Raw genomic sequence first — 12,900 nt, forward strand, 5'->3', positions numbered from 1 at the left:
AAAGAATATTTGTTGTATTTCTTTGAGTATCTTACGTTTAAATCACCAATTCTAACCACTTTGGTGTCATTGTCTATCTTTTTAACTGTTTCAAACTCAATGTTTGACATATATGTCTTTACATACAAAATAAAAAATATTTTTTTAAAAAAACTAACGTTATTTTTTATTTTGTATAAAAGATATGATTTCAGGGATTTTTTTTACGAAGTGTCAAAGTTCTCTTCGTCAAAAAATAACAGTTATATAATGAAATTTGGTCATTTTTTTTACGATTTTCATGAGTTTTAGGCGAGTAAGATTTTTTACGTACTCGCTGTTTTTTACGATTTTCATGAGTTTTAGGCGAGTAAGATTTTCTATCTTGTATAAAAGATATGATTTCAGGGATTTTTTTTACGAAGTGTCAAAGTTCACTTCGTAAAAAAATAACAGTTATATAATGATTTTTGGTCATTTTTTCACGATTTCAGGGATTTTTTTTACGAAGTGTAAAAGTTCTCTTCGTCAAAAAATAACAGTTATATAATGAAATTTGGTCATTTTTTTACGATTTCAGGGATTTTTTTTACGAAGTGTCAAAGTTCACTTCGTAAAAAAATAACAGTTATATAATGAAATTTGGTCATTTTTTCACGATTTCAGGGATTTTTTTTACGAAGTGTAAAAGTTCTCTTCGTCAAAAAAATACAGTTATATAATGAAATTTGGTCATTTTTTCAGCAAAAATATATTTTAGGGTAGATGGTTAGATCTCACCTCTTTTCTCACCTCTTTTTTCACCTCTTTTTTTCATGAGGGTCACCAGGTCCCTCGGTCCCTCGGTCCCTCGGTCAACTAACATCTTTTTGAAAATAGTGACAACATGACATTTTGACAACAACACAGGAAATAAACTTCTTCGTATATGTTTTGTCAAAACTTCATCGTCAATGAGCGTAAATCAGACAAAAATATATTTTAGGTGAAGAGGTGCGATCTCACCTGTTTTTTCACCTGTTTTCTCACCTCTTGAATTTTGTATAAAAGATATGATTTCAGGGATTTTTTTTACGAAGTGTAAAAGTTCTCTTCGTCAAAAATAACAGTTATATAATGAAATTTGGTCATTTTACTCGGCAAAAATATATTTTAGGTGAAGAGGTTAGATCTAGCCTGTTTTCTAACCTCTTTTCTACCCCAGTTATTTTATAAGCGTTTTACATGGTAAACGTTATGAATTCGTGAGACTCTAAACAGTTTTGTAGCTTCTATTTCTTCGCTGAGGATATCGAATGTTTTAACTATGCCGAAAGTCTCTTTATATTTCTTCTTGACGTCAGATAGAAGGAAATCGTCAGCAGTTGGATAGTTTTTGTTCAGAAATTCTAACATGTCCATTTTATCTTCTGCTGGCTTCTCTGCTTCTTTCTTTAAGTCAGCATAGTCGTTTCTCATTCTTTCTATCTCTTTGACGGAGTAGTTATATCTCCTCATTGCTGCCTTACATTTTGAACATTGCGGGTTCATTTTTGCGTTATATTCTGAAACCTTACCTGCTAAAACAACTAAGGCGTCAATGGTTTTCTTTAACTCAAAAGCTGCTGGTCTTATTTGTTTGTTCCATATTTTACATCTTTTATCTTTATCTCTTATCTGCCATACACATTCAGCAACTAACGAAACAAAGTTGTCGTAGGTCTTAAATTCTTCAGATTTATATATGTCAGAGATGTTCTTATATACCATGTCGCAATCTTTGTCCATGACTTTGTGGTTGCAATGAAATCCAAGAAACTCATAGTTTACCTTTCGTATGAACTTCTTTATTTCTACTGAGTCAGTTGCTTTGACTTCAATTTCGTCGAATTCAGGAATAGTGAGCTTTTGTTGTTGGATTTCAGGCAATTTGGGTAAATGGTCAATAATGTCCTGCATGTCGTAAAGATACTGTTCATTTTGTTCATCTTTCGCACAACAGTCCAAAGTACTTGTTAAAAGTTCCTGCTTTATCTTCTGGATTTCTGTTTCAAAAGTATATGAAGAAGGAATGAAGCTTTTCATTTCTACTAACATAGATGTTGGATTCATGACTAACGAGTTTGGTGCTGTTGTTTGAATTGTTGTTGCTTCGACTGACATTTCTGTTCTTTTATACAAAATAAAAAAAAATAAAAAAATAAAACTAACTTTATTTTTTATTTCGGGAAAATTCATGAAAATTCAAGAGGGTAGAAATGAGGTTAGAAAAGAGGTTAGATCTAACCTTCTACCCTAAATTATATTTTTGGGTCCTTTACGCTCATTACGATGAAGAAGTCTTGACAAAACATTTACGTTCATGTTTGACAAAACATTTACGATGAAGAAGTCTTGACAAAACATTTACGATGAAACCTTGACAAAACATTTACGATGAAGAAGTCATGAAAATTCAACAGGTGAGAAAACAGGTGAGAAAAGAGGTTAGATCTAACCTTCTACCCTAAATTATATTTTTGGGTCCTTTACGCTCATTACGATGAAGAAGTCTTGACAAAACATTTACGAAGAAGTCATGACAAAACATTTACGAAGAAGTCTTGACAAAACATTTACGAAGAAGTCTTGACAAAACATTTACGAAGAAGTCATGACAAATTCAAGAGGTTAGAAAACAGGTTAGAAAACAGGTTAGATCTAACCTTCTACCCTAAATTATATTTTTGGTGTAAATTTCATTGACTGACTGACTGACGGCACAAAGTGGCATAACGAAAACATTTACGAAGAAGTCTTGACAAAACATTTACGAAGAAGTCTTGACAAATTCAACGGGTGAAAAAAGAGGTGAGAAAAGAGGTGAGATCTAACATGCTAACATAAACTCACTTTTTCAGCACTTTTCCGTAGTTATATATGAAAGACAATTCGAGATAAAAGTCATAGTACAATGGAATAATATGTTGCACACCATTTGTTGTGAACCAAACTTGAAAGTCAGAGAAACTGTTACTAGGTGGTTCGTAGAATTTAGAAGCAAAGTCATAAAAGTCCTTACCAATACATAGAAAACTATTGTTGCTTGAACTGAAACTTGCATGGCACATAACATTTTGAGGGTCAAACACGTTTCTATAAACTGTCAAATCTGCTGGTGGAAGTATAAATTTAAATGGACCATCTGGTGGTAATGGTTCGTTCTGGTTTAGTAACCGAAGAAATTGTGCCCAAGAACGTTTGTCTACTCCCCAAAATAAAAACTCCGTATCTCTTGGAGGGTTAATTTCAATCTTTTGAAATGAAACGGTGGAGTTCATCTTGTCATATTCTAGTTTCAGATAGTATGTTCCATTTAGTAAAGAGTCGTATTTTTCTTGAAATTCCCAATAGTATTTGTTCATTTGAGTTTGAAAGTCATTTAGAGTTTTCTCAAGACTTTCGTCTGAACGAACTGTAAATATTCTCATTTCGTCAAATGTGTCTATAAGACCATCAGAACCTTTATACTGCCCATGAAAATATACTGCGAACATAAACGCGTTAGTTCTATTTGAAAACAAAACTCTTCTAAATCCTATTGCCTTTGCATCTGAAGGACTTTGAAGCCAACGAACTGGATAGTCAAAACTGTATGCTCGGGATGAAATTTCTTCATCTGAAATAGTCCTACCAGCATTTGTAAAGATATAGTCTAACGGTTTTGTATCTGCTACTTTTGTTCTTTGTTTTTCAACCTGAAGCATTTAATATATGTAAAAATATATTGTTTTAAAAAACGTTTTTACTTCATGCAATTTTTTATTTCATGCAATGTTTTATTTCTGTGCCGTCTTCAAGTATGCCCCAGTACTTACGCTTGGAGAGGACATGAACTTCTGAAAATACCTTATCTAGCTTAAAACAACCCATCTTTTCACCGACCATTCCCATTTCAATGAGTTTGTTGTATCCTTCTTCGTTCGTCATGAGTGCGTCAATGTTCTCATAGTAAACCACAACTTTGGATTTGACTTCGGAGAAGAATTTGTTGTAGTTGTCAAGGACTGCCTTTGCGAACTGAGGGTAAGACCAATGTTCGACAATAGATTTTAATGTGGTTACTAAGCCATTTTGACCTTGAGTGAATTCGTACTTCAAAACAAAAGGAGAAAACCTTTCAACAAAGTTGTCGACCTTCTCATAATGTTTACTCTTCATCTTTTGAGGTTTCTTAATGGAATATCCCCATGTCGAATTCATAAGCAATTTGAGTGTCATTGCAAGTTTGGGGTTTGAAGCTTTCCTAATATCATACAGTTGTTGTATGACTTGTCCAACTGTATAGTTCCTTCCCGGGAACTCACCATCTTCGTTTGGAATTCCAGTCGGAATATATTGGACAAACCTCATGTACGCAGCGTTAAGGTCGACATAGTATATCTTTTCGTTTGAGTCGAACTTGCCGCAACCAATTGGTCCAGTTTGTGGAAATTCAAGTGAGTCTCTTATCTTCTGAGAAACTTCTCCTGTTATCTCATAAACATCGTCGAAGCAACCTGTTTCATATAAAACCTTCTGACCTAACTCAGATGCCCTCCAATACAATTTGACGTCAATTGGATGTCTCAATGGAAGTTTGTTTATAGCATCTTGAAGTTCTTGCAACCTCATTGGAAGTTCTTCTGGTTCAGGTTGGTATCCGAACAATCCAACTCCTTGTGGAATTGTGTACTTCTTTTGTACTAGAACTTTGTCTGGAACAACTTTTGGTCTTGCTAACAGTGAAAAGTTTGTTTCGTCTTTTGGTACAAAAGTTTCTGTCAGCTTGTCATCTGGAATTGGTTCCAACAAACCTTTCTCGAAAAGAATGTTTACAGCTCTGACAATGTTGCACTTGCCTTTTCCGAACAATGGGTGTGTAAGACTTTCGTTCAACATGAAGTGGTTGTGGACAATTACAATCTTCAACCATGGTAAGTCTTTGTCAACAACATAGTCGTCATGTGAAGAACCTTTAGCTGTAGGTATGTTGACTCGGATATTGACATTTGCCAACGGTGCAATCTTTGCCAATTGACCTCTGAGAATGTACCTTGTCTTCACACATGACTCAAGATACTTCATTTTCTCATCTGTAACAAGACCAGAGTTCCTGAGACATGTGAGAATACAAGGTTCGTTGACAATTGTTTCAATTGAATTGTAAATTCCATACCTTGTCAAGTCAATGTCAGACTTATTTATGAAGGGGAAGTATCCAGCATGTTGTCTGACTGCTTGAGGGTTAGGTTGGTACCATTCGAACTTGACACTTGCAATTCCTTCAATTGCATTCAAAATGTCTGAGTCGGAGTCAAACATTTGTTCTCTCTTTGTAGTCTTGAAAGCGTCAAGAAGTTGTGCGGCTGTTGTGACATTGCCATGTGCATAGTAAATGTGACCATCCAAATCTGTTATGGTCAATCTGAGATTGTATCCTTTCTTATTTCCGTCTTGTATGGCAGCAAGTACACCCATGAAGCCTTCTTTGTTCTTTCCTTCGTCAAAGTTTACTGTAAAGGTTCGACCAGATGTAATTTGACTTCTAACTTCACGGTACTTCTCATATGCATATCTTGTTCTTTCCATGGGAACATGTGCGTCTTCACCTTTTCCTTTTTTCCTTCTCAAAGGATGCAATTGTTCGTCATGTTTCCAGTAGAATCTGGCAAAGCCGTCGTGTCCCTCAACTTGAGGTTCACTAACATCGAAAGGCATGTCCATAAGACGTTCTTCTTCTAACCTCTCTAGTCTGTTTGGATAATTTGCACGTGCTGTTTCCAAATCCATTTCGTAGCGAAGACCAGACAATTTGTCATAGACTTTTATGGGTCTTCCCTTCCTATATTTAAAATTCTTCGAAACTCTCCAACCATATCTTTGCAACTCTGCTTTTATTCTAGCAGACTTTCTGTCCATTCTATATGGGGGCATTTTTATAAAAATAAAAAAATATTTTTTTCTCTTTACTTTACATAGCTGCCTGCTGCCATAAGTCTTTGACGCCAACCCATACCAGCTAATGAAGGTTGACTTGGTTTAGTTTGGAAACTAAACTTTGGTTTTGGTTTATCTTCAGTTTTTGGTTTCTCTTCTTCTATCTGTTTTTCGTCACTTTCCGGTTCCTTTGACTTTACTTCACCTGCAGGAACAGTTGTGTCGTCAACATCTTCATAAATATCATATGCCATTTGTTTTTGTTTTCCTTTCAACTTTTGTGTTTGTTGTAAAGTTTAGAATATTTCGACTCTAAGTCAATGAGATGTTCTATAATGAACTGTTGGTCAGTGAAGTAAACTTTTCCATCTGTTGTCTCGAAAGCTCCTTCAGACTTCAATATTTTATTTGTGAGAGTCTGTTTCTTTTTTGAGATACTAGCCGTTCCATTTTTATGAAAAGTGACTTTGTAGTTAGGGTTTGTATTTCCAGACCTGGCACTTTCTATTATTGAATTTTTCTCTTCATCTGTAAGTTCTTTGACGGGTTTTGACAATGGTTCTGAACTTTTTGTTTGTGGTGTCAAATCTACGTTTCAACTTCTTCGGTCATTTCATCTCAGTAAAAAATTTTAGTTTGGTTTGTTTTCAACTGGTTGTTTAGGTTTTTTAAGTCGGTCTAAAACTTCCTGAGGTATAGGAAGAACTTGACAAACACGTTGTGTAACTGCTGGAAGCCGACAAATCCATCTTGAACCCATTTGTCTCAATGCTGTATTGTTCATTTCATCTCAGTAAAAAACTTTACATTCCCCACGTTTGAGGCGGTTGAGGTTGGTTATTGTTTACCCACTGTTGTGCATGGTTATATCCTCTGTTAAAGAATCTTTCACCTTGGTCCATATAGTGTCCTGCTTGGTTATAGTAGTCATTTGCTTTGTTATAATAGTTTCCTGCTTGTCTTCCTACATTGTCCATCCATCCTTGAACTTTTCCTCTTGTTTCAGGATTTTGGAATAAGATTTGTTGCATCTCGTGCTACCTCCCAACCTTTCTGTACAGTTTGTATAATAGGTTGTGCTTTCTCTTTCAGTATACCTAATGTACTCAAATCTTCCTTCCAATTCCAAATGCACCTCTGGCTATTGTTCCCACTGCGGCAAAAATCTGGATGCAACTCCTGCTAATGCGCCAAATAAACCCATTTCTTATGGGTTAAAAATGACGAATTCAAACAAGGACCCGTATGTTTCTAAGGCAACAAAGAAAGCACTCATGGTAAAAATCTTTAGTTCAACACCAAATGCTTGGTTTATGGATATCTTGGAAAACATTCCGAGGAGTTAGAACAGATGGACCACCATACTGGTTAATATTTGTCGGTCAAAACACAAGATACTGTGAAGCCATACCATTACAGTCCAAAAATATTTTAGATGTGAAAACTGCTTTGACAATATTCGTTGACAAATACCATCCAACAAAACATGACATCTGACTTTGAAAGTTCTTTCAAATCAGACGATATTAAAAACTATTCTGCGTTCAAAAAATGTAAACCAATATTTCATTGTCGACCAAAACCATTCTGCTCTTGGTGTCATTGACGTTGTATAAAAATGTTAAGAGACTTAAACCAACCACAAGGTGGTGAAGCAAATGAAATGTCATATGACGACAAGTTATAGACACTTCTCATGGCAAAGATGAGACAAGTTTTTAAATATTTACAATAGCCGTAAACAAAAAGTTTGGGAAACCACTCCCCCGAAATAATGAAAAACAACCCTGACTTAGAGAAAGACTATATATTTAATAATTTAGTCAAAAGAGACAAACAAGAAAGAATGCGGGCTTCAAACTTCAGAAAGGTGACAAAGTAAAAATAGAAATACCTAAACGCGACCCATATGAAAATACTATTGACTATGACAACAATGGGAACCCGACAGGTACTCACTTCGTGTTCGTAAAAATAGAAGAAAGTATACAGAGAATATTATGAAGTTTTAGGCAAACATGGCAAAATGTACAGACTGCAAGCAGAAGATAAAACTACTATTGTCAGACCTCGTTTCAAACTTGTCAAAGTTCAAGGTGGTATACTTTCAAAGACAGTTCCTAACAAATATAAGACAACTCCTGACGAATATGCTAAAGAAGTTGAAAATGACGACTAAGCAATTCTATACCATGCGTAAACTGTCATGTAAGGTGGCATGTAGTCTTTACTTTGTCCCGTTGTTTGCGTATATCCTGAAACGCGATGTGTATGGTTTCCATCTCCCTGAGTGTTACCCCAGAAACAATTTATAGCAAACTGAACGTCGTCTTTAACATCATATCCTTTACCTTTTTTCATTGCTGACCAATCCCAAAATTTATGCTTATGCCAACCTGCTTGAGATGTACTTAAATCTATGTAGTGACTGTGTGCAGGTAAGTTTTCACCTGAAATCGTTTTACTTCCACCTGTTTCCTTTGAAGAGTTTGCACAATACAAAAACCTGTCGACTATTTGAGTCCAAGTTCCAAAACCAAGTACTGTTTCTGGTCTGGTAGAGTTCATTGACGTATAAATAGAGCCTATAGGATATAATGTTTGAAGTATTTCTGTCTTTAATGTTTGAAGCTCTGTTTTGTCAGCCTTCTTATCTAACATTGCTGGTAGTTCATATGCTTCAAAGTTTCTGGCATGACTTTCAATGTTCCTGCAACTGTTATCTAAATTGTTTAGTGTATCTTTTACGCTTGTACTTGGATTCTCTAAAGGTGCACTTGAACCAAGGTCAAAGTTCAATATTATGTCGTCTGCTGTAAAAGTTGTAAAACTTGTATGTGTATGAGTCTTATTTGCTTTCTTCTCTAACTCATCGTTAACATAAGTTTTATCTGCTTTAAGGTCTAAACATCCTGAAACCCATCCTGTATTGGCTTTACCTTTTAAAATCTTCGATGTCCGTTCATGGTACCATTCAACCCTTTCTATAATTTCGTTATCTTTTTCATCCACATATTCCTTATCCGCCTTCTTCACTAACACACTAGCCACCCATCCCTTATCTGCTTTCCTGTTTAAGGTTTCTTGTAAGTTTGTTATTTCAGATATAGAATGTATATGAGTCTTTTTAGAATATTCGTTTTCAGCTCTTGTCACTTCACTTGACATTTTATTGTCAACATATGTTTTGTCTGCTAGTTCAGGATGAGTATGTTCTTTTGTTGCATAAGCTTTGTTAGCTCTTTCTTCTTCTTTTGCTATTGCATCGTCTACATATTCTTTGTCAGCTTTGTTGTCAACATCTGCTTTCAAAAGAAGTTCATTTATAGGTTTCTCGTTTAAAGTTCCTTTTGTTGGATTTATACAGACAGTATGGTTCTTATTGTCTTGAAATAGAAACTCATCTGTCATTGGGTTTAATGTCAGTTTTAAGTTTCCTTCTTTCAATGACTCAGATATCTTAGAATAGTTTGAAAAGTTTGTTGTGTTCTTATTTAGAGCTTGTATAATGAGTTGTCGGTTGTGTTGTATTTCTCTCATAGACGCTGTTTCATTTGACATTTTTATTCTAGATAAAATATGCTTTCAATAGAAAAAGAAAATTCTAGAGTTGCTACAACTAAACCATTAGATGAACTTTTTACCAATGTAGGTCAAAAGTTTGAGACAGAGACCGTAAAGCATGAAGGCTATCGTTTTGACTACCCACTAAGATGGTTAAGAGACCCATCTGTCACAAAAGCTATTGGCTTTCGTAGAATGAAGTTCATTTCAGAAGCCATACATGGTTTCCCATTTACGGTCGGTTTTGAAGTTCGATACTATAACAAAGAAAAACGTATGTATGAGAAATTTGAACAGGGAAAACTTTTACAAGTGAATTTGCTTGTAAACTTAGAAACAACTCTTCAAGCTTTTCAAGAAAAAATAAACGACATCTATATCGAATATGCAAAACAGTACAACATTGACGAAGGAGAGTACCATCTCGATATTATATATGACAGGAAAAATGCAACTGTTAAAATCAATAGAATAGAAGACCTTGGAGAAAACGTTTATATTTCTACAAAATATAACAACTTGGCATGGTATAGATTTTTGAGGATGTTAAATCAGCCTGCAGCATATCCAGTACACCCGGACTTTTATGAAGTCGAAAACCCTAATGGAACATATGAAAATGTTTTCGACTCAGATGCTATTATAGTTCATGCTTCATTTTCTGGCGCCCAAAACTCTTTTTTATGCTTGGCAAATGACTTTTACGAAAAACCTACAAAGCTATATGAACCACCAAGTGGAAGTATTTCAGACTTTCAAGTATGGTTTACAACAGATGGAAGAAAGAGAATAATTCCATTATACCATGCGTTTTACTTAGAACTTAGTTTCATATACAACTACTATCGAACGGTAAAAATATAATTTTTTAATACGGTTGAGGTGTTGGATTTGGTTGCCAACTAGACTGTGGTGCAGGTTCAGGCTGTTGTATAACAGGAGCTTGTTCTTCTGGTTCAGGGTCTTTAGGTATAATACCAACGAACTGACCTACTCTTTTACCAATATTTTTGACTCCGTTCCAAATTCCTCTTCCTACGGTTTTGACGCCATTCCATATACCTCTTCCAACATTTCGAAAGAAGTTTCCAATACTACTGAAGAAACCCATTTTACTATATGTAAAAATCTAATGTCCGCCTAGTCTCTTACGTTTCCTGTTGAGTTCCATAGCATTCTTTAACTGGAGCTCATACATTCTGTTTCTCCTCTGGTAGAAAACATATTCTGGGTCAACTCCTGTGTTCGCGTCATCTGCATAAAGTTGTTTATATCCCACTTCAGGGTTTGTATAAAACTCTTTCCATCTCATATTTGCATACCATGGTGGCAAACCTAACGCAGCGTCATTTGACATGGCAGTTTGCATTTGTACATCTGTTGGCACTTGACCATAGTTTGCCATTGCAGTTTGTATTCTAACTTCATTTGGAATATTCTCTGGGTTTGGTTGTCCAGGTTGCTGTGCATTTGCTAAGTTCTGTGCGTCCATTTAATATTAGATAAAAATATCTCTTACGAGTACATATACTGGACATTTGCAGGCATTGGTTCATCTTCATATTCTCTGTACCTTTCTGCCACGTCAAATAAATAAATGACACAATGGAAAAAACCTAAAACAAGTAGTCCTATTTCAAACCACATTTACTTACTAGTAAAATTTCTTTGTTATGACACTTTCTCCGGTTTATAGGACCTCTCTCATATTCTATCTTGTCATATCTAAACTCATAGGCATGTATGTCCTCTAACCATCTCATAACGGTTTCCAAACCACTTTTATCGGATGTAAAGTAAAAGCATGGACAGTTATGTAAAACGTCTAAAGTTTCTAAAGAGTCTCTCAAAGTCCAGTCTACTTGGTATTGAAAATCCCATGTGTTATAGAACGGCGGGTCCACTATAAAGAAAACATTTTCCTTGTCTTTATATTTTTCATACAACTCTGTCCAATGACATCTCACAAACTCTATACCCTCAATATATTTTTCTATGTCCTCTTTGAAAACATTTGTATAGTTAAGATATAAAACGTTTGACATAAGTGTTTCAATGTCATGAACTCTTATAGAACCACTATATAATAGTCTAGCAGATATACTATCCCAGTCTATATATTCTGCTTTTTTCAAAACCTCTCTCACAATATTTTTCTTATCTAATGGTATACGTTCCATCTTACCTATAGGTATCTTTTCTTTTAACGCTTTCAATATATTGTTTGTGTCTGGTATATGTTTGAGACGGTCCATATAGTTGTCGAAGTCATTGCATATAATCTTTGAGTCTGGGAATATTGTATGGCACAAATGGGATATATAGAAACTTCCACCGAACAAATCTACAAATGTTAGACCATTCGGTAGTTTCTTAAGTTCTCTCAATAGAATATCTTTACATCTACTCTTATTTCCAAAGAAGGGTAACGGTGGTTTTGTAAAATTCATTTATATATAATAATAAAAATGTTTTTTCCTGAAAAGTGACAGAAAAGGCTTCTCAAAGTATACTTCCTTGGAACGCCTGTAACTTTTCCTGTAGCGACGATAGACCCTTACTTGTCCGGACAAAGTTATACTAAACATCTTCAGGGCTAGAGGGCACGAAGTGCCTGGAGGCCCCGCTACCTTTTTTTTTTTTTTTTTTTTTCTTTGGGTCCCAAAACATTCAACTGAAAGCAAAGCCATTAAAATTCTTTTTAAATGGCATTAACACGTGAAAGGAATTAACGAATCAATTGATCTGTAATTTGGGGATAATGAATTTCATTTAAGGGTGCACACGAGAGGATCATGTAAACTTCAGAATTTAGAACCTTATTTTTAGGCATTATCTTGGCTACCTATTTAGGCTCGAAAAGCAAAAAATATCAAAAAATACAACTTGACTCCATTCTGACCCTTTCAGGGAGGTAGTTTTTATCCGCTAGTATTTTCCCTTTGAATCTCTTTACAATTCGAAATCAAATTCAAATCTCAGTAGAAGAAAGGAAGAATCGACTTACTACGGTTGTGATACGAATAAATACATATATTTAATTATTTTTATTTACATAATAATTGTTTGAAGCTCATATTCCATCAAATTTTTAAATAAAAACATTAAAATGTTGAAAATGTTCATATATTTTAATAGGGTTTTGGCACTTTATTGAGGAATTACTACATACATAGTCGAACTGAACTTGATATTTTGAAATTTAAATTATTTATCAAAATTAAAATTTAACTTGAAATTTATAATTATTTAGTCATATTTTGCATAATTCTAAGTAGATTTTGTAAAAAATCAAGAAAGAAAAAAATTAAAGTGCTTTATTTTTTCTTTTTTATAATAATACATATTATTATATAATTAACATATTCATAATGTTTCACCCTTTCAAAAATATAATCCTCCTCCTCTCAAATAAACGTA

General features: G+C 34.5%; 9 protein-coding genes across 9 annotated transcripts, besides 2 other annotated features; 1 reads left to right on the forward strand and 8 right to left on the reverse strand.

Annotated features, from left to right (window-relative positions):
- The first annotated feature begins 258 nt into the window (after positions 1 to 258).
- Positions 259 to 427: a mobile genetic element.
- Positions 428 to 1,188: 761 nt separating this feature from the next.
- On the reverse strand, positions 1,189 to 2,018 carry TVAGG3_0135100 (organellar and viral DNA polymerase type B; the record flags this gene model as incomplete). Its single annotated transcript, XM_051224076.1, has 1 exon — positions 1,189 to 2,016. A coding segment is annotated over one exon (828 nt), but the record flags the coding sequence as incomplete, so codon positions are not given.
- An 828-nt stretch (positions 2,019 to 2,846) lies between these two features.
- On the reverse strand, positions 2,847 to 3,704 carry TVAGG3_0135110 (uncharacterized protein; the record flags this gene model as incomplete). Its single annotated transcript, XM_051224077.1, has 1 exon — positions 2,847 to 3,704. One exon carries the CDS (start codon positions 3,702 to 3,704, stop codon positions 2,847 to 2,849), a length of 858 nt encoding a protein of 285 aa, XP_051109063.1.
- A 55-nt stretch (positions 3,705 to 3,759) lies between these two features.
- Positions 3,760 to 4,611, reverse strand: TVAGG3_0135120 (DNA/RNA polymerases family; the record flags this gene model as incomplete). The annotated part of the gene is made up of 1 exon (XM_051224078.1): positions 3,760 to 4,611. One exon carries the CDS (start codon positions 4,609 to 4,611, stop codon positions 3,760 to 3,762), a length of 852 nt encoding a protein of 283 aa, XP_051109064.1.
- Positions 4,612 to 5,275: 664 nt separating this feature from the next.
- TVAGG3_0135130 (uncharacterized protein) lies at positions 5,276 to 5,898 on the reverse strand (the record flags this gene model as incomplete). The annotated part of the gene is made up of 1 exon (XM_051224079.1): positions 5,276 to 5,898. A coding segment is annotated over one exon (623 nt), but the record flags the coding sequence as incomplete, so codon positions are not given.
- A 649-nt stretch (positions 5,899 to 6,547) lies between these two features.
- TVAGG3_0135140 (uncharacterized protein) lies at positions 6,548 to 6,700 on the reverse strand (the record flags this gene model as incomplete). Its single annotated transcript, XM_051224080.1, has 1 exon — positions 6,548 to 6,700. One exon carries the CDS (start codon positions 6,698 to 6,700, stop codon positions 6,548 to 6,550), a length of 153 nt encoding a protein of 50 aa, XP_051109066.1.
- A 1,418-nt stretch (positions 6,701 to 8,118) lies between these two features.
- On the reverse strand, positions 8,119 to 9,327 carry TVAGG3_0135150 (phage tail repeat-like family; the record flags this gene model as incomplete). The annotated part of the gene is made up of 1 exon (XM_051224081.1): positions 8,119 to 9,327. A coding segment is annotated over one exon (1,209 nt), but the record flags the coding sequence as incomplete, so codon positions are not given.
- Positions 9,328 to 9,675: 348 nt separating this feature from the next.
- TVAGG3_0135160 (uncharacterized protein) lies at positions 9,676 to 10,344 on the forward strand (the record flags this gene model as incomplete). Its single annotated transcript, XM_051224082.1, has 1 exon — positions 9,676 to 10,344. The coding sequence occupies one exon, from the start codon at positions 9,676 to 9,678 to the stop codon at positions 10,342 to 10,344; it is 669 nt and encodes a 222-aa protein (XP_051109068.1).
- Positions 10,345 to 10,348: 4 nt separating this feature from the next.
- Positions 10,349 to 10,591, reverse strand: TVAGG3_0135170 (serine threonine-protein phosphatase family; the record flags this gene model as incomplete). Its single annotated transcript, XM_051224083.1, has 1 exon — positions 10,349 to 10,591. One exon carries the CDS (start codon positions 10,589 to 10,591, stop codon positions 10,349 to 10,351), a length of 243 nt encoding a protein of 80 aa, XP_051109069.1.
- An 18-nt stretch (positions 10,592 to 10,609) lies between these two features.
- Positions 10,610 to 10,972, reverse strand: TVAGG3_0135180 (uncharacterized protein; the record flags this gene model as incomplete). The annotated part of the gene is made up of 1 exon (XM_051224084.1): positions 10,610 to 10,972. The coding sequence occupies one exon, from the start codon at positions 10,970 to 10,972 to the stop codon at positions 10,610 to 10,612; it is 363 nt and encodes a 120-aa protein (XP_051109070.1).
- Positions 10,973 to 12,256: 1,284 nt separating this feature from the next.
- Positions 12,257 to 12,900: part of a mobile genetic element that runs on past the window's edge.

The sequence above is a fragment of the Trichomonas vaginalis genome, chromosome IV, assembly GCF_026262505.1.
Source record: "Trichomonas vaginalis G3 chromosome IV, whole genome shotgun sequence".
In the NCBI taxonomy this organism is placed as follows: Eukaryota; Parabasalia; order Trichomonadida; family Trichomonadidae; genus Trichomonas; species Trichomonas vaginalis.